Raw genomic sequence first — 25,583 nt, forward strand, 5'->3', positions numbered from 1 at the left:
GGGATGTTTAAAGCTTCTGCTTTACAACTTTGAGAAATTTGAACCCTTTGAATTCCTGAGGTAGCACCCTACAGTAGGAGCAATGCTACCACAGGGAGAGGCCAACTGACTTAGCCATCAACTTAATTAATAATTACTAACATGATTGGGCAGATTTGTTACTTGAAGTTGGTTAAAACAAAATGATATTTTAACAAGATGATATGCTGGGTAATTTTTGATGCTTATGGAATAATACGACTGGTCTGCTCTGGAATTAGAACTTCTTAAAGCCAGGTACAGTGGCTCACGCCTGCAATCCCAACACTTGGGGAGGCTGAGGAGGGAGGATAGCTTGAGCCCAGGACTTTGAGACCAGCCTGGGCAACATGATGAAACTGAGACTCCATAAAAAAATATATATATATTTACACAAAACTCAGCCATGAGTGGTGGCATGTGCCTGTGGTCCCAGCTACTTGGGACGCTGAGGTGGGAGGAGCCTGGGAGGTCAAGGTTGCAGTGAGCAGAGATCGTGCCACTGCACTCCAGCCTGGGTGACAGAATGGCTCTGTCAAAAAAAAAAAGAAAAAAGAACTTCTAGTAATAGAGGAGTCCACGCCCTTGGCTCTAGGAGAACCTTTGGGGCCTCATTGCCATGTGCCCTGCTGGAACGTGCCCTCAGATTTTAACAATTGGGCTAAGGGTCCGAGCAAAGCCTGGTTTGAAAGGGCTGCAGAAACATGATGCTTTGACTCTGGAGGCCTTATGGGGGGCCCGGAAGTCTCCCTAAAGCAAAAGGGACCCTTTTCCTTTTCCAGGACCAGTAGGCCAACTTCACTGGTCAGGGTCGAGGTTTTGGCTCCGTGGGCCATGGGTCATTCGTCCCCATGGGTCCCTGTGCAGTGCTGCCCCTTGTACCCATGTCCCTCCCATCTCTGAATTTCCATGTTTGAGGGGCCCAAAACTCAACAAAATACTGTGGGGAGACACAATGACATGCTGGCAGAGGACAGACAAGGTTTCGAGAGAGGACAGGTGCCCGAAGTGAGGGAGGCCTGTGAGCCTCATCTGCCGCCCCCAGGGCGTCACGGACCCAGGCTGCAATGATCACATAATGTAGCAATAAATAAGCTCTAGTTGCTTTAAGCCATTGAGATTTTGGGGGTTGTTACTTCAGCAGAACCAGATGCTGACTAAGTAAAACAGAAATTGATACAGTGGGTAGGGCATACAGTAACAAAATCTAAAACGAGTGAGTTTGACAGAATGGTAGGTTGGTGGGTGGCAAAGAAACATATTGAAGGCTGAAAAGATGAAGATCCCTGTTAAGCAGAGGCAAAGCATTTGTTACAAATGTTGCCTGTAGTCACTTGGGAAGAAAATCATGTGCCTATTGAATGTGTAGATTTGGAGGGAAAGATGGAAAACATAATGCTAGTAGTCTGTTGTTTGCTGTTAACTGAGAATTGACTGGCTTGACAGTAGAAATGGTGGAAACTTCTCAGTATCAACTAAAGTTTATGGACTTTGCACATAATGCTGTGACAGGTTGGAAGAGCTTTAAGATTGCCCCCTTGACAGCAGGTATAGTGCTGGAGTGATACTTCTTCACTTCTTGATAGTATACCTGCTGTCAAGGGGGCAATCTCAAAGCCATATCATATCATTCAATTTATTGCTACATTATGTGATCATTGCATGTTGACTGGGGCCAACATTCTTCTTTCTTATGGACCCATGCTAAGATGGGCTCTATCTTCTTACTTCTACAATGTGCCTGGAACTTTACATACTTCATCTTGTTTAATCTTCACAACAGTTATTATCTGTGCTTTCTAGAAGAGAAAACTGAGTCATAGAGATATTAAGCAATTTTCCCAATGTCATGCATCTAAGAAACAAATCAGTTAGGACTTGAATCTGGACAACGTGTTTCCCCCCAAGCTTACCCTATACCTTCATAGGATATTTGTGAAGAGTCATGGTAAATGAATGGTGATAATAAAATTCACTGGGATGGGAGGAAGGGGTAAGGGTTTTTCTCAAATACTGATCTGGGAAGAGAATGATAATTTCAGACTTAAAATTTTAATTAGTGACAGTATAGAAAAGCAAAATTGTGTTATGATGTTAAATAAACAGCTAAAAATTGGGTGAGAATAACATGTCTCTATTTTAGTAATTTCATTTACTCAACAAAATGCTTAAGGCATGATTCTTTAATTTAGTGCAGTACAGCTTGTATGTCTAGGGCCACTGTGAGTCCTGGAGTGCCTGGGATTATCTGAGTAGATTGGACACGAAGGTTTAATGGCCGTGAAGTAGGCAGTATTGCTTGATGCTCTAGGATTTGTATGGGAGAGCTGAGGTAGACGCTCAACCCCAGGCAGCATTCTAGGTGGAAAAGAACCACTACAAATGGAAAAAGCTGGAGTCCTCTCACAGACTTTGCTCCGGAAGCTGAGCAGAGTCTGGTGGAGAGGAGCCTTTTGAATGTAGCACTGAGTAGTGTGCCCCTTTGTCCCCTGATGCAGGATGAGAGTTCAGTTGTCTGTTATCTAATCGAGCTCCAGGAAACTGGGAACCGAGAACAGCATACAGAGGACCATTGTGTTTTGAGGTCATGTGGAATTGTCTCTAACACTTGAGGACCATTTCCCAATCCAGCAAGTATCTGACGTGGCAGAAAAGCACACCAATGTCAGTGAGACTGTGAGGCAGGTAACACCTGTAGCGACAGCCACAGCCAGAAGGGATGCCATCCACCACATTAGTGTAGGACACAGATGATAACTCTCTCCTCCTTGCAAAACTTTCTTCACCTGGCTTTCAGGACGGCACACACACTCTTCTAGTTTTCTTTTTTACTTCACTGCCTGTCCCCCAGTCTTTCCTGTCGCGGTAAATAGAAACTCCATTTGCTTAGGCCAAATATTTAGCCTACCCCTGACTCTTCTTTCTTACACTTACCACACACAATTCATTAGTAAATGCTGTCAACTTTCCCTTCAAGCCCTTTCCAGAATATGATCCCTTCTCCCACACTTCTTACTACAGCCACAGTGACCATGTCAATCCTCTGTTCAAAATTGTCAGAGCTGCATCATCTCACAGAGACGGTCCTACAAGATCAGATTCCTTGTCACCTATTTGATCTTATTTCCCATCATTCTCTCCATTTCTCACTGAGCTTCAGCTACACTGGCCACCTTGCTGCCCCTCAGACATACTGAGACTAGTGCCACCTTAAGATCTTTACATTTGTGCCCCCTCTCCAACTTCCTGAAATACGTGGCTTGCTCTCTCACCTCCTTCAGGTCACAGCTGAAATGCCATCTTTATTAGAGAAATATGCTCTGACAGTACCATCTAAAATATCAGGCCTGCCACCATCCCCTCCTTGAATAACTCCCAATCTCCCTCTTCCGCATTATTTCTTACTATTACTTCTCTATAGCACTTATTATCATCTGAACATATTTGTTTATTGTCTGCCTTTTCACTAGAATGTAAGCTCTAGGACAGAAAAGTTTTAGTTTCCTGAGAGTCTGGGATTGTTTTGGCACACAATGAATACAAAGTAAATATTTACTGCATGAATTACTGACCTAACCCCATGTTGCGTGTGGAAAGAGACTAGCGAAGGAGAATGAGTCTTGGGAAGTTAGGCAAAAGAGGCCTTGGAAGGGCCACTGAGGAATCCAAATGGGACACAGCTGAGAGAACTTAAAAAACACAGAAGGAATTGGAATTCTGGTGATTTCTCTGAAAAAGAGTTCCTACAAACCGGAGACTGCTGCTGTTTTTCAGGGGCCTGGGAAATGTGGTTCCAGTGTGATGAGTTTAAAGTTTGACATATTTTAAATAGTTTAGCAAAGGCATTCGTTTTCTAGAAAAAGCTGGATATATGTGACTGTATATCTTGGGTAGGGGGTCAAAATGAGCGGAGAACCATCATTTTGAATCTCAGGGACAGCACAGACTTCGAGGCTTACACTTCACAATACAATCAATGGCATCCTTCTACCCCCTGGTGGCCGCACAGCTAAACTGCATGAAGAGATAAAGTCTTTGAAGATGAGAAAACAAAACAATAATTTCAAGGTAATATCTTTCAAAGCCTATACCAACCATACATGTGTGTGCAATGTATGTGTGTGTGCGTTTTCGCATAAATATCTCCCAAGGTTTCTTTTTCATGAAACATGCCCGTGCTGCCTTACTGTGAGTTCAGCATCAAAGGGGACCAGTTAAATGGAAGAAAGACATTATTACCCTGACAGCTATGTTTTGCTATAAAACACACCCCCCAGTCCAGACCACAAACAAGCTCCTTTCATAGCTATCTGCAAGGTGTGTTTGTAGAACTGATATCTGTTGAAGCTGGAAGGTTTGTATAGGCAAGCTTAAAGTCTGGGATTCTACAACTTTATGATTCTTTCTCATTCTACCTCCTTTAAGTCTATGAGTCTGGGCATCCCAAACTTTCCCACTTCAGGCTTTCACTTGTTGGAAACACCTACATCCTCTTTGGATTCACTTCTATTTGCCCCATTTTAGTTCTGCAAAGCCCTATAACAAGTATTGTTGAAGAAAAAATACCAGAATAGATCCTGGACAGATGAAAAGAATTAATTTAGCATTGTATATCTGTTAGATGCAAGCTTGTACAGATTTAGGTATGTGTAGCAGATATCCAAATGTCTGTTCAACCCTTGGTTTGGATTTTTTAGTCCATGATATTAAAGGTGAAAAAGGTCCTATTCATTTTATAGATGAATTACGTGCAGTGAAATGATTACTTCAAGATCACATAGCGAATTGGAGGTAGAGCCAGGACTAGAATGCAGGCCTTCTTACACCTTACCAAATGCTGCTGTTAGCAGCAGAGAGACAAAGCTGTGAGCGTCGACGAAGCTGACCCCAGTGAACAGTGCTCTTGGTGGTTTTGGATAGTTCAGCAAACCTCATTCAGCTCAGCAAACAAGAAGCTAAACTTTATGACATCCTCAGTTTTGCTCTCTGCCTGGCTGCCTAGACCTACCAGTCATGATTTCCAGGGGATTCCAACTCCATGATATCTCTTACATTCACCAATTTTCTTCCTACTTCCACAGAAATTGCTGTGGTTCAGAAGAGTCATCTAGAAGAAACCCTGTTGCAAGTCTATGCAGCACACATGTGCCAGCGCGCGCGCGCACACACACACACACACACACACATGCTCACATGCACAGAAACACACACACACAATACCCATAAGTATATGTAAAGAGCACGGCGGGTATTATATCCCAAGCATGCCAAAAACAGTAGGCCCAGTGTGTATGACTGTTGTGCTTTTTTGGGGGGTAAGCTGTGATTCACAATGAATTCTATTTTACAACGATAATTTTAAGGGCTGGCGCAGGATCTCTTTAGCTATATGTGTATACATTGTACATCTGTACATGAGAGAGCCACTTGCTATTTTTAAGAATATTGTTTTCTCTCTTCTTGAAACAAAGTATTATTTTTAAATTACAGAAGAAATACTATTCATTAAGATTTAAAAGGTATACATCCTATAACCCAGTAATCCTACTTCTAAAGTGGATACAGGGACCCAAGGAAGTTTGTACAAAGATATTCATAGCAGCGTTGTCTTATAAGAGTAGAACGGTAGAAACTACCTAAATGTTCATCAATAGGAAAATGAATAAACTGTGTCCTATCCATACTGTAGATACAATATGGCAGCTAAACTCAACGAGATGAGTCTGTATATACTGACATGAAAAAAAAATCCCCAAAGCATACTGTTCCATAAAAGGAGCAATCTGCAGAATCATATATATTATTTACAATTAAAAATTATACATTGATGTATACATGTAAATGTGCAGAAAAGCCTGGAATCTTATACATGAAAATGACAGTAGATTTTACCTCATGGGAGTACATGGGAAGGTGGGGGACAGAGAGAAGACAAGATGAAGGGCAAGGGGCATTTTAGGCTTTTGTTATACCATAATGCTTTGGGTGAAAAACAATATCATGTATTGTGCAATTTAAATTAAGTATTAAAAAGTATTATATAATTGTTTATTTCAAATCATATAATACATAAAGTAAAAAATGATATTTCATCTTTACTTTTCCATAATTTATTTATCCCTTGCTCTTTTGGTGGACGCTTTAAAGTTGTTTTCATTTTTTAAATTTGTTATTACAAAGAAAATTCTTGTTTGCTTTTTTCTTTTTTTCACTCATGTTATTATTTCTGTAGTATAGATCTCTAATATTCTGGTCATGGAACATAAGCACTTAAAAATTTGACAGATGCTGCCAAATTGCCCTCTAGAAAGAGTATGCTAATGATTCATAGAACATTAGTTTTGTCCATGTAAACTCCCTAGTTTACATTACCAAGCTTGCTACAATAGCAGTTGCACCCAGACGTTCTGATGGGGCCTCAAGTCCACATGATAGCTGGCTTCATTTCCTTCCCTTTGTCTGTTGACCATTGGTGGAACAAGTGCAATATCTGACCAGATGACCCAATCAATAGAGGAAGCTGGGGTAGAGTGATAGGGGCTACTAGAAGACTAAATCTGCAGGAGCTATGAAACTCCGACAAATTAATGACCCATGGGCTACATGTGACCCACAGACATGTTTTCTTTGGCCTGTATAATGTTGGGCTGCACAGTGTGTAAAAAAAAATATGACTCGGTGGTAAGCATTAAAGGAACAGTGCTTAATCCCCAACTTGTGATGTTTTCTTTCATGTCGTTCTCTGTGTACAGATTTATCAATTCATATAAAACCCCTGATATTTCTTTATTTCCTCGCTCCTTCCCTGAGAGGTAAAATGGCTCCTTTTTCCCTTTTTCTTTGTAGCTATTTCACCAGAAGAGCATGTTTCTGCCTTCAACTGGGCAATAATTCGAATTCTGGAGTTTAACATTGGAAAGACTAGCTGTCCTGAGATAAGTTACATTCTGGAACAGAAAGGTAATGTTTTTATTTGAAGCTATCTTTATCTTCATCTCCCAATTGATTCAGAACTAAACTAGGAAAGAGGTGTACTATTTATTGGACCTCCTTAAACCCAAACACCATGTTCTAAAATATGGAAATTTTGAAATTGAGAGATTGTGCATCATAATTGATATTTACAGATTTTTTGAAAAAACTGGAAGATTAACCCTGAGCCCTTATTTCTAAATTGTGTGCTATACAACTCATCACAGTCCTTACTCCTTACTATTCCCTATTATCTGATACCTAGAATGAGAGACCATTGACATTGAGCCTCATGTGATAATAAAATTGTAGTAGACAGAATAATACACCCCCCACCATCACAAAGATGTTCACATTCTAATCCTCAGAACCTGTCAATATGTTCATGGCAAAAGGGATTTTGCAGGTGTGATTAAGCATAGGGACAATATCTGGGGTGGGCCCAACATAATCACGAGGTTCCTAATAAGGGAAATATGAAAACAAGAGGCTCAGAGTCAGAAATGATGGAAGCAGAGGTCAGAAAGGAAGGGGATTTGAAGATACTATACTGCTAGCTTTGAGGGTGCTGGAAGGAATCACTAGCCAAGGAATTTAAGTAGCCTCTAGAAAGTAGAAAAGGCAAGAAAAAGGATTCTCTCCTAGAAGTTCCAGAAAGGACACATCTCTGCTTATACCTTGATTTTAGATCAGTGAGACTATTTTGAACTTCTGGCTTCCAGAAATGTAAGTGAATAAATTTGTGTTGTTTTAGACCACCAAGTTTAAGTGGCAATTGGAAACTAATACAAAAACTAAGGAGAAAGTCAAACACTTCTTACACTGGTATATCTATCACAAGAGGGAAAACAAATTAGATCAAGATGGCTATAAATTTCAGTAATAATGTGAGGTCAGAAGTTCAAGACCAGTCTGGCCAACATGGTGAAACCCCGTCTCTACTAAAAATACAAAAATTAGCTGCACATGGTGGCAGGCGCCTGTAATCACAGCTACTCGGGAGGCTGAGGCCAAACACCACATGTTCTCACTCATAAGTGGGAGTTGAACAATGAGAACATATGGGCACAGGGAGGGGAACATCACACACCGGGGCCTGTCAGGAGGTAGGGGGCTAGGGGAGGGATAGCATTAGGAGAAATGCCTAATGTAGATGACGGGTTGATGGGTGCAGCAAACCAACATGGCACATGTATACCTACGTAACAAATCTGCACGTTCTGCACATGTATCCCAGAACTTAAAGTATAATAAAAAATAAAATAAATTTTAAAAAAATCTCTGGATACATGCTTCTCTTCTAACATTAAAGACTCTGAAGTAAGAACCACAGTGGTCATACAAACCTGGGGAGTGTTGCTCAGGCAGTTCCTTCCTACTCATGGCTGTGCCACTACTGCATTATTAATCAAAGCTTGTTCAGTCAACACTCTCTCCTGCCAACCTGTTCAACACAATCTGACACTTACTAAATGTGCTTCAAAGAAAAAAAAAAGAAAACACATGGCAAGATACATGAAAAATATTTAACTTCACTAGCAACAGTAGCAATCAGAGAAATGCAACTATAACAAGATACCTATCAAATTGGCAACAATGAAAAAGTCTAGCAATACAATTTTGGTAAATATATGGAGAAATAGTACATTCTAGAGGGAATGTAAAATGATGCAACGACTTTAGAGGGCACTTTGGCATTACACTGCATTTAATAAAGAATGAGATAGCTATACATGTTGATTTAGCAATATCTAGCTACGTACTCTAGAGAAATCCGTATATGTGCACAAAAAGACTTATCCAGAAATGACTAGTGCAGCATGGTCAATAATAATAAGCAACATAAACGTCCCTCTGCAGGAGAATGGATGAACGGATGCACTGGAATATTATACCTCAGTTAAAATGAACGACATAGAGTATATGTATCAACATGACTAAATCTTTAAATTATAATGTGCAGTAAGAAAAACAAGCTGCAGAATAATATACAGTGCATAGTAATACATAAAAATAATACTCTTTTTGTGAAGTACGGCAACATACAACACAATAACATGCACTTTTTTCTTCGTACATACAAAATTGTAATAGTAAAATAACATGCAAAGGAATGCTAAGCATCATCACATTCGTGGCAGTGAACACCTCTGGAAAAGAGCAGCTAGAAATGAAAATTGAGGCATGAAGAAATCTTCATCTCGACCTGTAATGTTTATCTTATATTTTAGAAAGATAAACTAATAAAAATAAATAGGGCAAAATATTAACGTTTGGTGAAACTGGCTGGAGGATTTTGTTTTAGGAAGAACAAAACAAAACCTCAAGGAATAATCTGGCCTAGAAACTCCTTCTAGGATTGACAGTGGTACGTTGATCTACGTTCCTCAAATGGTGGATAGTTGAAAACTGAATTTGAAAACATGCTTTCTAATTATTTTAGATACATCCCCTACTCTATCATCAATGATAGAGTGAATAAAGAGCAACAGATAAAATTCATGAAATGCAGTGTTGAAAATTAAAGACGATGACATCAAGCAATCGGAATGCTAGAAGTGCCTCAGAAGAAGTTATCCTGGGCCATTTTGCAAAATTTTTATTCATGTTTGGAAGTAACTACATTTGTGAACAGCTGTTTCTTCAGTGCAAAACTGAGAACTGAATAGAACTATATAATGTTCCCAGTTAAAGAAATCTAGACTAAATTCTTTACTGCACATCAAAAAGAGAAATAAAAGACCTTGACATTGACATCTTGGGCCTGAAGAAAAATGTTAGACTCACATGAAAGGATTAGAATATTACAAAAGCAAAACGAAAATTTTCCTGTTTCTATTTGTTTTTAAATTTCAAATTTAAAACATAATTTCTAATGTATGAATTATTAATACTGACATCAAAGCTTAAAAAATAAAGCTTAATTCTATTCATGACAGCTAATTTTTCTAATACCGTATATATTACCTACCTGCTCCCTATTGTCACACCCTTCCCCCTGCAATATGACTTGGCTGTTCTGGCATCTCACTTTATCTTTCATTATGTCTCTACCCAGTGCTGTATCAAGGAGAGTAGTCAGAATGGTCCTCTCTGGGTATAAACAATAAGAGGGTGCATTGTCTGGAGGGAATTTAAAGACAATAATAAAACTGATCAAGAGTTGCTCTGCTTTTAAAATGTTTTTGGTATGAAATTATCTTATTTCACCTTCATTTTTAATTGAAATTTGTATTGATAAATAGACTTTATGCAATTGTAAGAAATAATAGGGAGAGATCCTATGTATTTGTTTCCCAGTTCCCCCAGTGCTAACATTTTGCAAAACTGGAGCACAATGTCACAGCCAGGATATTGGCATTGATAAAATTTGATTTTCTTCAGACTTCTCCGTTTTACTTGTACTCATTTGTGTGTATATTTAGTTCTGCACAATTTTATGACGTCTAGGTTTGTGTATCCACCACCACAGCCAAGATACCGAACAGCTCCAAAACAAGGATTCCTTGTGTTGCCCTTTTATAACCATACCAAATTCCCTCCTGCCTCCTGATGGAGGAGGCTCCTCTCCCTTCACCATCTCTGTCCTCTGACATCCACTAATCTTTTCTCCATTTTTAACTATTGGTTAAAAATTTTTATATAGATTAAATCATACAGTATGTGTTATTCTGAGATTGGCTTTTTTTTTTTTTTTTTTTTTTGAAACAAGTTCTCACTCTATCTCCCAGGCTAGGGTGCAATGTCATGATCACAGCTCACTGCAGTCTGGCCCTCCTGGTCTCAGGCGATCCTCCTGCCTCAGCCTTCGAAGCATCTGGAACCACAAGTTCACACCACCACACTGGCCACTTTTTAAATTTATCTTTTGGTAGCGATGGGGGTCTCCTTATGTTGCGCAGGCTGGTCTCAAACTCCTGGGTTCAAGTGATCCTCCTGCCTTGGCCTCCCAAAGTGCTGGAATTACAGGCCTGAGTCGCTGCACCCGGCTGAGATTGACTTTTATACTTAATACAACTCCCTGGAGATTCATGCTATTTGTTGCACATATCAAGTGTTTTTTTGTTTTTGTTTTTGGTTTTGGTAGTATTATATGTATGTACCACAGTTTGTTAAGCCATTCACCCATTGATGGATATCTGAGTGGCTTCTAGATTATTGCTATTACTTATAAAGCTGTTATGAACACTCATGTCTAGGTTACTGGTCTATTTTTTTATCACCATGTGCTGGAAATTCTGTCATCTGCTGGAGTAGACTATTCCCATCAACCTGTTTCCTGTCTAGTACATCATGCTCTCCGCCACAATTGCTGCTGATACCATTATCAATACTGCTGCTGGTGTTAGTAGTATTGAAGCTTGGACAGTCTTCCCTGGATTGGAGAGTGGTAGAGAGACGAGAGGGCATCTGTAGCCACAGCTCTGCCATTAAGAAAACGTGGGCTAATCCTTAACCAGACTCAAGTGTTTCTGCTTCTCTCTTCATCTGCACTCTTCTCCACCTGTTGACTAATACTCTCCTTATTTTCTAATCCAAAATTCAGAGGGAACTAGTTTGCTTGGCTTAGCTAATGTACCTGCCGCCTTAGGGGTTTAAAATCCATCTATGGATGATCCATCACTGGGTCAGGTGCTCATGCCTAATGCAATATGTAATCACTTCTAAGTAGAGCATCTGTTTCCCCAAGCTGAAGGGCAGGATTATTTGATCTGTGGGCTACGCAATTTCTGCTAACAGGAGGTATTGAGTGGGCCATGATTGCAATGTCCAGTATGCATGGAAAATTCTCTAGGCAAACTAGATACCCATCTTAATCCTAAAGTAAGCAAAAAATAATAAAACACTCACAAAGTGTTGAATTTTTATAATAATGTTCTTCAAAAAATATGGTTGTAAAATAAACTTCAAGATAAGAAGATACAAAATAATCTGTAATCTAGTGAAAAGTTAGGTGATGTGTATCAAAAAGGAATAATCTAGTTTTGGAAAAATTGATGTATAGCCCTGCTTTCTTACAATAAAGAGATCACAAGTTTGGTTTACTGATAAGGATCCTCTGAGTCCAAGATGATAAAATCATAATAGGTAAATGTGTTTTGTGTTCGATTGTTTATAACAGTAAAAAAAAAAAAAAAAAAAGGCTCAAATCATTAAGGTACAATTTTTAAAGTGACCACAAAACATTACTTACTCTAATGTAGGGGTTGGTAAACTCTAACCAGCCTGCTACTTATTTTTATATGTAAAGTTTTATTGGAACACAGTCATACCCATCCATTTACTTGTCAACAGCTGCTTTTACACTACAGTGGCATACTTGAGTAGTTGCAAAAACCTTCAAAGCCTCAAATATTTACTAGCTGGCCTTTTACAAAAAAAGTTTGCTTTGTTTAATTACCAAGAACCCATTACACCAATCCTGACTATTTTTGGTGGTATACTGTATGAGCATTAGCTGCAAAAGCCCATGTTAATTCATGCAACTTAACCCATATCAAATTCCTAGCCTACAAAAGTAGAGGTTATAGAAAGGTCAGTACATACCACAATCTAATCATTTTCAAAGAGATTTTCTCCATAAGGCCTTATAAGAAATAAAAATAAATTGACAGAATTTTCATTAAATAATACTTCCTCATATAAAACTCCGCCCTGAGAAATCTAGATTGAAATATCTCAAGTTAAAGCTGGTTGCTATGGTCTGAATGTTTGTGTCTTATCCAAATTCATGTCAAAGCCTAAATACTAATGTGGTGGTGTTGGGAGGTGGGGCCTTTGGTAGGTGATTACGTTATGAGTATGGAGCCCTCATGATTGGGATTACTGCCCTTACAAAAGAGACCCCAGAGAGCTGCCTTGCTCCTTCCACCTTGTGGAGACACAGCTAGAGGCCGTCGTCTATGAGCCAGGAAGCAGGCTCTCACTAGACTGAATCTGTCAGTGCCTTGATCTTGGACTTCTCAACCTCCAGAACTGTGAGAAATAAATTCTTACTGTTTATAAGTCACCCAGTTTATGGTATTTTGTTATAGAAGCCCAAACCGACTAAGACAATGGCATTCATGAAAAATGTATCTAAAAAGATAAAGCATTCAATAAAATTAAAAGGTATGCATTTGCCATAAAGTTGAATATTTATTACTAGATAAGCCCAGGCAACAAATTCCCTGACCCAGTTGGGGGTAGCTGTGAAGGAACTTTCTGATATGGTTCTCATCTTTTAAGGATCCCAGAATGGGGGTGGTTGCCCACATTTTGTCTTCCACAGGGACAAGATATATCATACTAGCAGTCCTGCAAGTGTCTGTAGAGGATGCTAGCTTTAACCGTGAGATCCTCAGAAGCCATTTGGGGAGAGGACATTCTTCATGAAGCAATTGGGGCTATTTCTATCTAGACCTGAATTGTCAATACATCATATATATCCAAGAATGATGTGGAATGATATTCAGTGGGACCACAGGGAGAATTACAGTTTGCAACTAGACAAAGTGGGCTAGAGTCTCCTAAACTACTGATGTTAAGGCATACTGATGATAGTCATCTAAATCTTGTAAGAGATGAATGTTTAAGATCTTTTTGGATGGGCAGGGTGGCTCACGCTTGTAACCCCGGCATTTCGAGGCCGAGGCTTGGACTACAGGCATGCGCCAGCACGCCAAGGTAATTTTTGTATTTTTAGTAGAGACAGGGTTTTGCCATGTAGGCCAGGCTGGTCTCAAACTCCTGCCCTCAGGTGATCCACCTGCCTCAGTCTCCCAAAGTGCTGGGATTACAGGCATGAGCCACCATGCCCAGCCTTAATCTTTGCTTTGGTATCTGCTATAAGAATGACTCCTGCCACAAAAAGTCACACACTTTTCTCCCACTTAAAAAAAAAAACTGTTATCAAAAATAGAGAACTATTTTTACTTAAACTTTGAAAATATAATCCTGGACATCCTAAGATTAAAGAATGTGATGATGAAAGCAGGTAGTAATAATATATTCAATGACTCATAATTAGGTAACACTCAACTTGGAAAGAAGAGCAGAAAGTACTTTCACTAGAGAAATCGTAATGCGAGGTTGCCATCATTTAGGCAGCATATGGGTACTTTACAAACATAAAATTAGAATGTTACAAAAATCCTTTGAACACCCTAATTTTACAAACTTAAAGTCGTTAATTTAAAACAACAACACAATTGCAAGTTGACAAATAAGACAGAATCCCTTGCAAAAAATAATCATTAAAAATTAGTAGTTACAGAATATATTTTTACACTGACTTATGAAAATGAAATTTTGTGTTAAAATCATGAAGTAAAAGGCATAAAATAGAAGCTATTAATTATGTTGTAATGTACTGGATTTGGGCTGCTATTTTAATATTTATTCTGCATAATATTCTTTTTCTTTCTTTCTTTCTCTTTCATCCCTCCCTCCCTCCCTTCCCTCCCTCCCTCCCTCCTTCCCTCCCTCCCTCCCTCCCTGCCCCCTTCCTTCCTTCCTTCCTTCCTCCCTCCCTTCCTCCCTCTCCTCCTCCCTCCCTTCCTTCCTTCCTTCCTTTCTCTCTCTCTCTCTCTCTTTCTTTCTTTCATCTTGTTTTGTCGCCCAGGTTGGAGTACAGTGGTGTGATCTCGGCTCACTGCGATCTCCGCCACCCAGGTTCAAGCAATTCTCCTGCCTCAGCCTCCTGAGTAGCTGGGATTAGAGATGTGTGCCACCATGCCTGGCTAATTTTTGTATTTTTAAGACAGACGGGGTCTCACCCTGTTGGCCAAGCTTGTCTCAAATTCCTGACCTCAAATGATCCACCTGCCTCCCAAAGTGCTGTGATTACACAGGTGTGAGCCACCATCCCCGGCATTTCTTCTATTTAGAATTTCTCATAGCAAGCAGAATGCCATTTCTCTAACTATTAAATGATTATCCAGAAGCAAAAGTACAGCACAGGAAGATAATATTTATTATATTTTAACTAGAAACAGAGCAGATAGCAAGTTTACGAGGTATGAATTTTTTTTCTTAAATTAGGCTTAAACAACAATAATAAAAAACAAGTCTGCATATATATTTTGGTCACTATTATAATCTTCCAGGGCACAAAAGCCAGCAGCATAAAGAAACATGAATAATGACTGAGAATTTTTGATGTGCCAAAAACAAAGATCACTGCATTAAACTCCTTTATTTTGTTATTACTATTCTTAAACATTGAACAATTATTAATTATGGTTATTCGGCAAAATATCAAACATGCACATAGTATTCCTACAAGAATATTGCCTTAATATTGTCAATATTAACACAAAGCTTATTCCTCTCCAAAATTCAATGAGTTATGGTTCCACTCTCTACATGTATTAGTGTTAGTGGTAATATGCAAAACTGATTTTGTTTTCAGGGTTAAGTAGCAGATTGACTTCACATTTGGTGGCCAGCTGTGTACCCTAATTTTCATCTATTTTCTTAATAAATTTAATTACATTTCATAAGCCCTGAGATAACGTGCTAATGATTGTATACTTTTAATCTATACTTTATTCCACTCAATTTGAACCCCATATAATAAGTCTTTTAAATTATTTACAGATGGTTGTAACTAAAGCAATGACAAAATTTACTACTTGTATAGATAAGACTGATAATAAGGCCTTTAACTAAGAGTTGCATATTTTATATGCACTTTTAACTTGCTAGGAGCAACTCTTAAAATTACATCTATAATTCTGTCAGAAAACAGTAAGTGCTTTTCATTTTGCTTACTTCTATATGTGTAACCAGATTCACCTTTTTCCTCCCTTGTAAAACAACTAGTTTCTTTTCCTTCCCCAAATATTAATACTTGTCTTCCAACTGAACAACTGCTAAAAGGAACTGAGCATTTGCGCAGCACATTGACAACTATAGTGCTTAGCAGAGACGTATGCCCATAATAGGCATCTGATAAATGTTTGTTCCACATGGAATGAGTGAATTGTAAGGCAGCTGTTTGAGTCATATACTGTTCATCATATACTGCAACTAATTTTATTTAACTAGGAAATTCAGTTTACCAGATTTAATTTACCCTCAAGTGTAAATCCAAAAATTTGAAATTTTAAAAAAATTGATTTACTAAACCTCATAAAAAGTAAACAAGTTAATCATAGTTGTTACTATCCTATTCGTTGATAGAAAATTAAAAAAAATTATTACTTTCCACTAAATATTAAGTACAACTAAGTGAGGGGAAGAAAGTTTTACAAAACTAAAAGATGTTAGCTAATTCTTATCATTTTCTCCACATTTATCCTTGCAGCTTTTTTGTTCATATATTTATTCCTGTTAACTTCTCTAGCTGAAAGAGAACTTTATCATCTGAATGTAGTTCCCCATCACCTTAGGTACAAAATATTAGTGAAAAGCTGGTGTAAATGTAAGATTGTATTTTCATGTCATGCCATATTTCTAAATTTATTTTTTGCTAGCATTCCATTTTTCCTATTTAAATGATGCTGTATAGAATATGAGCTAATCTGCCAATGACTATGATATTGCTCGCTGATAAATATCAGTTTTTGTTGATAGCTTTAAAGCATATTGCACGCTTGTCATCTAGCACACTAGTAAACAACTATTACTTCTTTTTGGAAAGGATACACTGACAAATTCCTAAGTTAACGGTTTTAGCCCAACATTTTTAGTCAGTTAAAGAACAATAGCAATGGCAAAAACATTGACAATACAGTTCATGGTCCGGTTCTCCCATCTTACGGTACAGGTTCCTGAAACACACAAAAAAAGGATTTTGAAATACCAGCAAAACATAAAAATTATCAGAGTATATATATATACATATACATTTTTCTCATGTTTTAATATCTTATTTCCTTCAACCTGTTAAGTTTTCACATTTCACATCGGTCTGAAGGTATACTTGTTACTAGGTACAAAGCAATACTGTTGATAGTCTTTTCAGAATTTAATTAGAATTAAATAAGTATTTGATTAAAAAGTGCAGTTGGACTTTGCTAAAAGTTGGATTTTGTGTAAATCAGCTTAAGATCTCTTACCATCAGATGTGGTATCCCAAAAGCAGGAGCTGGCTGTGTGAAAGCCATATGCGCTCTTCTGGACCACTGCACAGGTCACTGCAAATAAAGTCACAGAATGAGGACACTTACAGACAAAGGGAAAGAGAACCAAGGTCAAAGTGTGTGAGTTCAGAGCTCTACAAGCCTTAAAAAAATAAAAATAAAAATAAAAAATCACAGAAAACAAAGCATTCAGCAAACAGATTGAAAAAAAAATAAAAAATAAAAGCCTCTCATCGTTATCTAGCATCATGATTTTGACCCCACTGGATTCAGTTGGTTTTCTGACCATTGCCATTACCACTGGTGATTGTACTGCTGGAAAAATATCAGTCAAATTCTGTGCTTTGTACCATGGGCAGAATTCAGACACAGAAATGCAGGAAATACTTTGGGAGGCCGAGACGGGCAGATCATGAGGTCAGGAGATCGAGACCATCCTGGCTAACACGGTGAAACCCCGTCTCTACTAAAAAAATACAAAAAACTAGCCGGGCGAGGTGGTGGGCGCCTGTAGTCCCAGCTACTCGGGAGGCTGAGGCAGGAGAATTGCGTAAACCCGGGAGGCGGAGCTTGCAGTGAGCTGAGATCCGGCCACTGCACTCCAGCCTGGGCGACAGAGTGAGACTCTGTCTCAAAAAAAAAAAAAAAAAAAAAAAATGCAGGAAATGTTCCACTTTATAAACAGCTGCTGTGTGGAATCACAGATAAAGAGGCATGGGACTACTGAAAGAAACACAGTTGAGCTAAGAGGGGGGTCTCAGTGGAAAGAAAGAACTGATGGAAATGCAAAGGGTGATGCTACCAAAGACAAGTAGCTCGAACTGCCTTTGAGTAGTGAAAGATCTTCATCTTTTAAGTATTATTATAGATTATCTTTGAATGAGTAAATCAGAAGTCCTTTATACCCTGTTAGTATCCAACTTAAAGGTCTGTTGTTCATATACCTTCTCAAAATTCAGAGAAAATCACAATGACAAAGGCAAGTGAACCAGTGAGGAAGGATACTGATACTTACCAATATATTTATAAGCTTTTCCCAACTTAACCAAATGTGTTAAGGATTGTTCCACTATGCTTGCGGTCCACTGGTTGATGTTGTTGTGATTATAATCTTCACCACCTAAAACCCCATCTACACACTAAAAGGGCACAGAGGACAGTTAATTTAGTCAGTAAAACTGTTCAAAAAGAACAAGTTTTACACAAATTGCAGTAAAAAATTTATTGAAAACATAAAATATACTTATAGCTCAATAAGGCATCTTAGAAAATATACACTTGGTAAATATTGATTACGCACTGTCTCTAATTGCTTAAGAGTTTTGAAAGAGTTTCCACATACATTATCTCACTCTATGAGACACTATGGGCCATATAAAGATAAATATGTCATGGTTTCTGTGTGAATAACTTAATCTAGCAGAGAAGCTAATAAAAAATTCTAATATCTATAATACAAGGAAGACTAATGATAAATTATGTAATAAAATTGTGGTGGAGAAATTAAAAGGTGATATCAATTGGTTAACAAGTAGCTTTGAAATAGCTGGGATTTGAACTAGGGTTCACGTGCTAGAAACAGGATTGGACTAATTTAAAAACATAATTCTTATGCATAATAATTATATTCTTATTCATACTATGTAATTGTTTAGCTATGAAACAACTAGCACACCCGCCACTGAAAGTAAATAAAGATGTTCTAGAAAGATAAAGTCAAATATCATAATTTCCCATAGTGCTTAATTTCATCCACTTCTGATGCCTGATTAAAAGCACTGGCTCTAGTATCACAATCCTAGGTTTTAAGGCCTGCTTTGACACCTATCTGCTGTGTGACCTTTAGCAAGTGACTTAACCCCTTCAAATCCCTATTTTCCTAATCCTTATAGAAAGGATAACAGCATCATCTTACCAGGTTGCTGTTAGGATGAAATGAGACAATGAATACCAAGTGCTCAGTGACTAGCACAGAGTTAGCATATAAATAATGTTAACTACTATTATCATATTGCTGCTGTTATATTTTACATTTGAGTGATGAAAATTGGATAATAAAGCACTCATTTAATTCATTTTTAGAATCTAACACACACATGCACCTTCATTTACTATAATTAGACTCATTTAATTCATTTTTAGAATCTAGCTTAATAATACACACATACACACACATGCAGCTTCATTTACTATGATTAGACCACAGTAAATATTTATAAAGGCACTAATACAAAATCTTAAGTTGGATAGTATAAAATCTTCACTAATGATAAAATATAAAAAGAGAAATTAAATATTTTAGCAGGGTTGACAAAAGTAATGTGGCTTAAATTTTTCTCCTAGAAAGCTCAATAACATGAGAAAGTAGGAAGGGTAGTGGCTTAAGGATCAGGGGAATAGAATTTTAATTCTGGCTTTACCATTCCTAAGCTGGTGACCTTTGGATAAACCTATTCCTCTCTTGAGATCACCTTTCCTTAAGGATAAAGTAAGAGCAGTCATTTTTCTTTCAGGTTATTTAGTAGGACCACTCCAAATTTTGCTCTAAACAGCAGAAAACACCATGGGGTGTGGGTGCCACTGTAAATAGCCCTGCTAATTACTATTAATTAACATTTAGCCTAATTAATTACATTAACACGGAGGCCCATGAGACAATGAGGTCCTTAAACAGCTCTGTATTCTCAGCGCTAGACTTAGCACTTAGCAGGTATTCAACAAATGTTGTTGAAGCAATATTGATTTTGATATACTCGCTGGGTATCTTAAATACACTTTACACTAAGTTCTAAGTTAATTTCATTTGTAGCTCATTTTTTCTTTGACGATTTTATTGGGAAGCAATTTCTATTACTAACAATAAAGAAAATGTATGCATATTACTGATAAATGGGTGTCTCTGAGTTCAGAAGGAAAAACATATCAGCATAGGGGCTCAGAGCAAGAAATTAAAGGAAAGAAAGTAAGATTAATAAGACAATAAGATCAGTAAGGAAATCAGAAATAACTGCTGAAATTATGTAATCATCTAGGAAGTGCTGAACTGTTTTAAAATGTTGCTCATTCTCAGGCATTTCCAATGCCTCAATGGAAATGTTTCAATGGCAAAAGAGGGTTGGTTCATGGGAAGAGGAAAGATAGACATTTAGCTGCAAGTAACCTGTAGCAAGGCTGAGTTTCTTTGTAGTCTCATATTTCATATAAAAATTCAAGAGAAGCTTGCTTTTGACTACATCAGAGTTTGTTTTTATTTAAAAATGTTTTCAGTTAAATTACTTATATTACTTAATTCCCTCTCACAAATATTCAAGAAAAACTGATGTTCCAAAATGCATCCAGTGACTTCTAGCACCACCTAGCCACTGCCGAGTACGCATTTCCCAGTTGAAAAAGCATGACTCTTTTAATTTGACATAATATTAAAGTAACAGACATATGGTTTGAAAAATCCAGTGGAACAGAAAAGCTTAGAACGAAAAGAGGAGTCTCCTTCCCACCCTTTCCTTTCCCATCCCCAGTCCCATTCCCCAGAGGAAACTCATCAGTGTACAACTGTTTTTATTTCTTCTAAGGGTTACTTACGTATCTCCAAATAATGTTTATGTCACTATTTCCTGATTCATGAATTATAGGCCACATCCATATAACTCCTACTATGATAGATGAGAATCTGGTTCCCTCAGACCACCTGCCCCCTTCTCTCAATATAGTGAAATCACAATTTTTTAACTTAGGTCTATTTACATGGTTAGAAACATGTTTCTTTTCCACTCTAGATGTTTTCTTCCACACAGAGGATTGTTCTTTAACATTCCTGGCCTCCTGTCCTGTCAGTTATTCCTCCCCATGGAGGTGGAACGAGTTACCTGGTTGGTGGGTGATAACCATTGTTCTAACATCTCATTTGGGAGAGCCAGTCTCCCAAATGTGTTGAACTTGGGCTTTCGTTTCTCCTTCCCTCTCTACCCAAACAAATGAAAGGCACCAGCCTGAACAAGTGTTTCTCTCTGCTGACTCAAACTTTCTCTTGGATGACTCTTCCCAGGGCTGAACTGAATGGGAGTTAGCAAAACAAGCTACAATCACCAAACTAGTTTTTATCAGTAATAAAGGTAGTATTTTGTTCTCTTCCTATTGGCTCCTTTTTCTTTTCATTTGGTTCAGAACTTAAGGAAGAAGGCACTATTTAAATGGAATCCCAAATAACGCAGCATTCTTTCTTCTATGTTCCATCAACCAAGGACAGTCTTTCCTGACTTTCCACTTTGAAAACTAAGATCACTCCCTTCTCATTACCTCCACTCCCTCTTCCACCTCCCAGTTTCCCTCATTTGTGCTTTTACATTGTAAAGGTATTAAAAACCTTTGCTTTCTACTTTTAATAATTAAATACTCCCAGGCTACATAGATAGAATGCATAATTCTGAAGTATTAAAATATGGCAGGATTTTCAGGTGCCTGTCTAGTGCTCTCAGACCTTGAGTTAATTCTCGCTGTGTAAGGCCAGACCTGGGTGTTAAAAAAATACCTTTCCCATACTGTAGTCTGTATGTGATACCTCTAAAATAATGAAAGTTCCCCTGCAGAATTAACTCCCAAAGACAATTTCTTTTCTATTTGCCTAAAAGGAGTTTCAAATATTTTTCTTAAAATTTTGATTTACTACCATATCAATATTTAAAAGATGTTAAGTGATCATTTCTCCAATTATATTGGGCAAAAAAGTGTACATGCCCAAAGGCAGATATTTCTAGGGCTTTTGTTATCTATTTTACATAATATACATATATATTATACATATACTTTACATTATAAAAGTTGACATGTGTGCACATATATATACACATACATACACTTTTATAGCATTAACATTTAAAATAATGTTTGCCTTCTGGAATAAAAGTTATTTTATCCAAAAGACAGGGCATCAATTTTAAACCAGTTTTCTAGACTAAGAAAATCCTTAAGCATCTCTTTCAGAATAAGCCCCAAGATGCTGATAGCACACAACAAAACACAGAAGGACCCCTATAAAGAATTAGTGGATAAATATTTAAAATCTTGTTCTTGGCCTGGTGTGGTGGTTCACGCCTGTAATCTCAGCACTTTGGGAGGCCAAGGCAGGTGAATCACCTGAGGTCAGGAATTCGAACCCAGCCTGACCAATATGGTGAAACCCCATCTCTGCTAAAAATACAAAAACTGGCCGGGTGTGGTGGTGGACGCCTGTAGTCCCAGCTACTTGGGAGGCTGAGACAGGAGAATTGCTTGAACCCGGGAGGTGGAGGTTGCAGTGAGCCGAGATCGTGCCACTGTTCTCCAGCATGGGCGATAGAGCAAGACTCTGTCTCAAAAAACAATAAAATAAAATAAAATAAAATAAAGCAAAATCTTGTTCTTTTAACAGTAAGGTTTCTAAGTTTGTACTGAAACTCAAAATATAGCTTTTAAAAGTCTCCACCAATGCAGCAAGCTTCAAGAGAAGAAAAATGTATGACTCACCTCTTTGACAATATTGTGGGCTTCCTCAGCATTGAAGCCAACCTAAAGGGGAAACAAAAGGTAAAGCTGCTTTCAACACAGGCTTGCAGATATGACGCTACACAGAATATCCTAGGCTGGCCTAGACAGGTGTTAGTGACAGGAGACCACAGTGATAAAGGGCATCGGGTCTACAGAAGGGGCCAATCTTGCCCCTAAACACTTAAAAATACTGAATGCTTTCCCTACCTACCTCCCTGGAGATTGACTCATGAGGTCTGGGGAGAGCCTGCAAGTCTATATATATATTTTCAAAGTGCTTTATACTGGTGATTCTAATGAACATCCTAGATTAAGAATCATTGTATTGTAACACGTAGGAAATAAGCAAGAGGTGGCTATGAAGATGTTATGTGTTATAAGAATATAGATATGGTTTCAGCTAAGTGAGAGAATAAAGTGGTTCATAAGAAGAGAATGCTTAATAGACTATTTTCAATTTTGTTTTTAACTTATGCTAGGCAAAAATTTATAGGCAAAAATTCCTTTCCCAAATTAAAGACTATGAAAATACTTGATAACTCAAGATTAATATCACTTTAGTACTATACAGTGGTCTGACAACTTAAGTCTTTTCTTTGGAGTCCCCATCAATAACAGGAAGATGACAACTGACATTATGGGGTTCTGGTGAGGGTGGGGAAAGCCTGAGTCAGTAAGCAAGGGCTCGTAATCCATAAAGCACCTCCTTCCAGCCCACCCAGGCAAGCATCACCGGGAGCAGGAGTGGCAGTGCCACCAGGACCCCGAGACCCCGAGCCATGGGGGCTGCAGCACCTGCACTGAGGAAGCCAAGGGACGGAGGAAGCAGCGGGAAGACCCGTTTTCGAGGCCCGCCCGGTAGGAGGGCGGCGCCCGTCATCCCATGCCCACTCCTCGCACCCAAGTCAGGCCTCGTCCTCCCAACCCTGCCCCGACCCCACCGTCTGATCCGCGCGCTCCTGGCCACCCCTGCCACCCCGAATCTCAGGACTTCGGGGTGGGGAGAACGGGTAGGGCGGGGCGGATCCCTGGCCCTGCGGAGAGGACCCGGGCTCGGAGGACGCCGCACCCCAACTCTTGGGGCCGCCCTCGCTGGGAGACCACTCGGCAAGAGCCCCGCGCAGAGGAAGGCAGGAGTGGGGGGCGCTTCCAGGTAGCCAAGGGGCGGTACCTCGTCGCAGTGGCGATGGTACTCCTCCATGGTAGCGCCGGCTCTCCCTGGGGGCGGAGCGACGCGCCGGTGGAGCACCGCGGCCGCGCACTGGCCTCCGGGGAGGCCCCACCCCCGTTTATGGCCTAGGGCCTTTCCCTACGCATTCCCCGCCTTTGTGTCGCAGTGGCGTCACCTGGCAGCGCTGGGCGGGCTCCGGGCAACGCCAGGCGTCACTTCAGGCCACGCACTTCTTCCTTGCTTCCTCTGCCCTTTCTGGAAACAAGGGATGAATGTTAAAGAACTGGGAATGGCGCCAGTGTGGATCAGATGGGGTGACCTGTGGCAGTTAGTCTAGACTCCACACTATTGGTTGAGTGCCCACTGCTGTGGTTACTTGCATGTATTTGTTCATTCACCATCATCTGGCACATAAATGTAGTTAATTTCGTGGTAAATCAGTCACTTTGATTTGTCCACTTACTAGCTATGTTACTTGGAAAAATTCACCTCCCACAACCTCAGTTTTCTCATATGGAAACTTACCATCATACCTATTTCACTACTGGTTGTAAGGATCAGATGAGATGCTGTATACACGGCTCCTAAAGTAGATGCTTCTCAGCAAGAGCACAATGGCTACATTTTAAAATAAATGTAGTAATTTTAAATTAGTAATTTTAAAATAAGTTACTAATTTCCAGAGGATCCTAGACACTTCCTCAAAACCTCACAATAAGTCAGAAGAGTTAATTCTTCCATCACTGCTTTTATCAAGATGAACCTGAGGTATAGAGAATTTAATTTGCCCAAGGTCATACATCCAGTAGGGTGTAGAAAAGGGACTTGAGCTCAAGTAGTCTGATAGCAGAGCCCAAGCTCTTAACCACGGTATTACTTTCCTATTGCTACTGTAACAAATTACCAGAAATGTGGTGCCTTAAGGCAGCACAGACCTGTTCTCTTACAGTTCTGTTACCAGTGGAGGGTGTCCAGGTTCTTGGCGCTTTGGACAAAGAATCGGACAAAACGCACAAACAAAGCAAGGAAAGAATGAAGCAACAAAAGCAGAGATGTATTGAAAACGAAAGTACACTCTACAGGGTGGGAGTGGGCAGAGAAGCTGCTCAAGGGCCGGGATCCAGAATCTTCTGTGGTTCAAATACCCCCTAGAGGTTTCCCATTGGCCACTTGGTGTGCACCCCATGTAAATGAAGTAGTAGCCCACAATCAGAGGCTGAAGTGAAGTTACAAAGGCCACACTCTTATGCAAACATCTGATTGGTTGCAAGAAAGCAACCATCAGAGGCTAAAATGAAATTACAAAGTTGCACTTCTATTCAAAGACTTGGCCCATAATCAGTTTGATTGGTTGCAGACAGCAACCAATCAGAGGCTGAAGTTACAAAGTTACACTCCTATGCAAGTGTCTGATTGGTTGCAAAAAACAATTTGCAAATGTCTAATTGGTTGCAAAAAGCAACCAATCAGAGGTAGTTTAAATTTCCCATCGGCCCCGCAGAAAAGGTGGGGGTTTGCAAAGGGAATAGCCTCTGGTCCTTTTGTTACTTAGGCATGGAAGTTTAGGGTTTTCCTTTTATTTTTATTTTTATTTTTTGGGGGACAGAGTTTCTCTCTTGTTGCCCAGGTTGGAGTGCAATGACGTAATCTCGGCTCACCCACCGCAACCTCCGCCTCCCGGTTTCAAGCAATTCTCCTGCCTCAGCCTTCTGAGTAGCTGAGATTACAGGCATGCACCACCACGCCCAGCTAATTTTGTATTTTTAGTAGAGACGGGGTTTCTCCATGTTGGTCAGGTTGGTCTCGAACTCCCGACTTCATCAACCTCAGGT

The 25,583-nt window shown here is 39.2% G+C and overlaps 1 protein-coding gene across 1 annotated transcript; it reads right to left on the reverse strand.

The window, feature by feature from the left end:
* Positions 1-15,119: 15,119 nt before the first annotated feature.
* On the reverse strand, positions 15,120-23,852 carry DYNLT3 (dynein light chain Tctex-type 3). The gene is given in 5 exon segments (NM_001266527.1): positions 15,120-16,745; positions 17,034-17,111; positions 18,073-18,196; positions 22,560-22,601; positions 23,752-23,852. Coding segments are annotated over 5 exon segments (351 nt in total). The 5' UTR covers positions 23,782-23,852; the 3' UTR covers positions 15,120-16,668.
* Between the last annotated feature and the right edge of the window lie 1,731 nt (positions 23,853-25,583).

This window comes from Macaca mulatta, chromosome X (genome assembly GCF_049350105.2).
Source record: "Macaca mulatta isolate MMU2019108-1 chromosome X, T2T-MMU8v2.0, whole genome shotgun sequence".
NCBI classification, from domain to species: Eukaryota; Metazoa; Chordata; class Mammalia; order Primates; family Cercopithecidae; genus Macaca; species Macaca mulatta.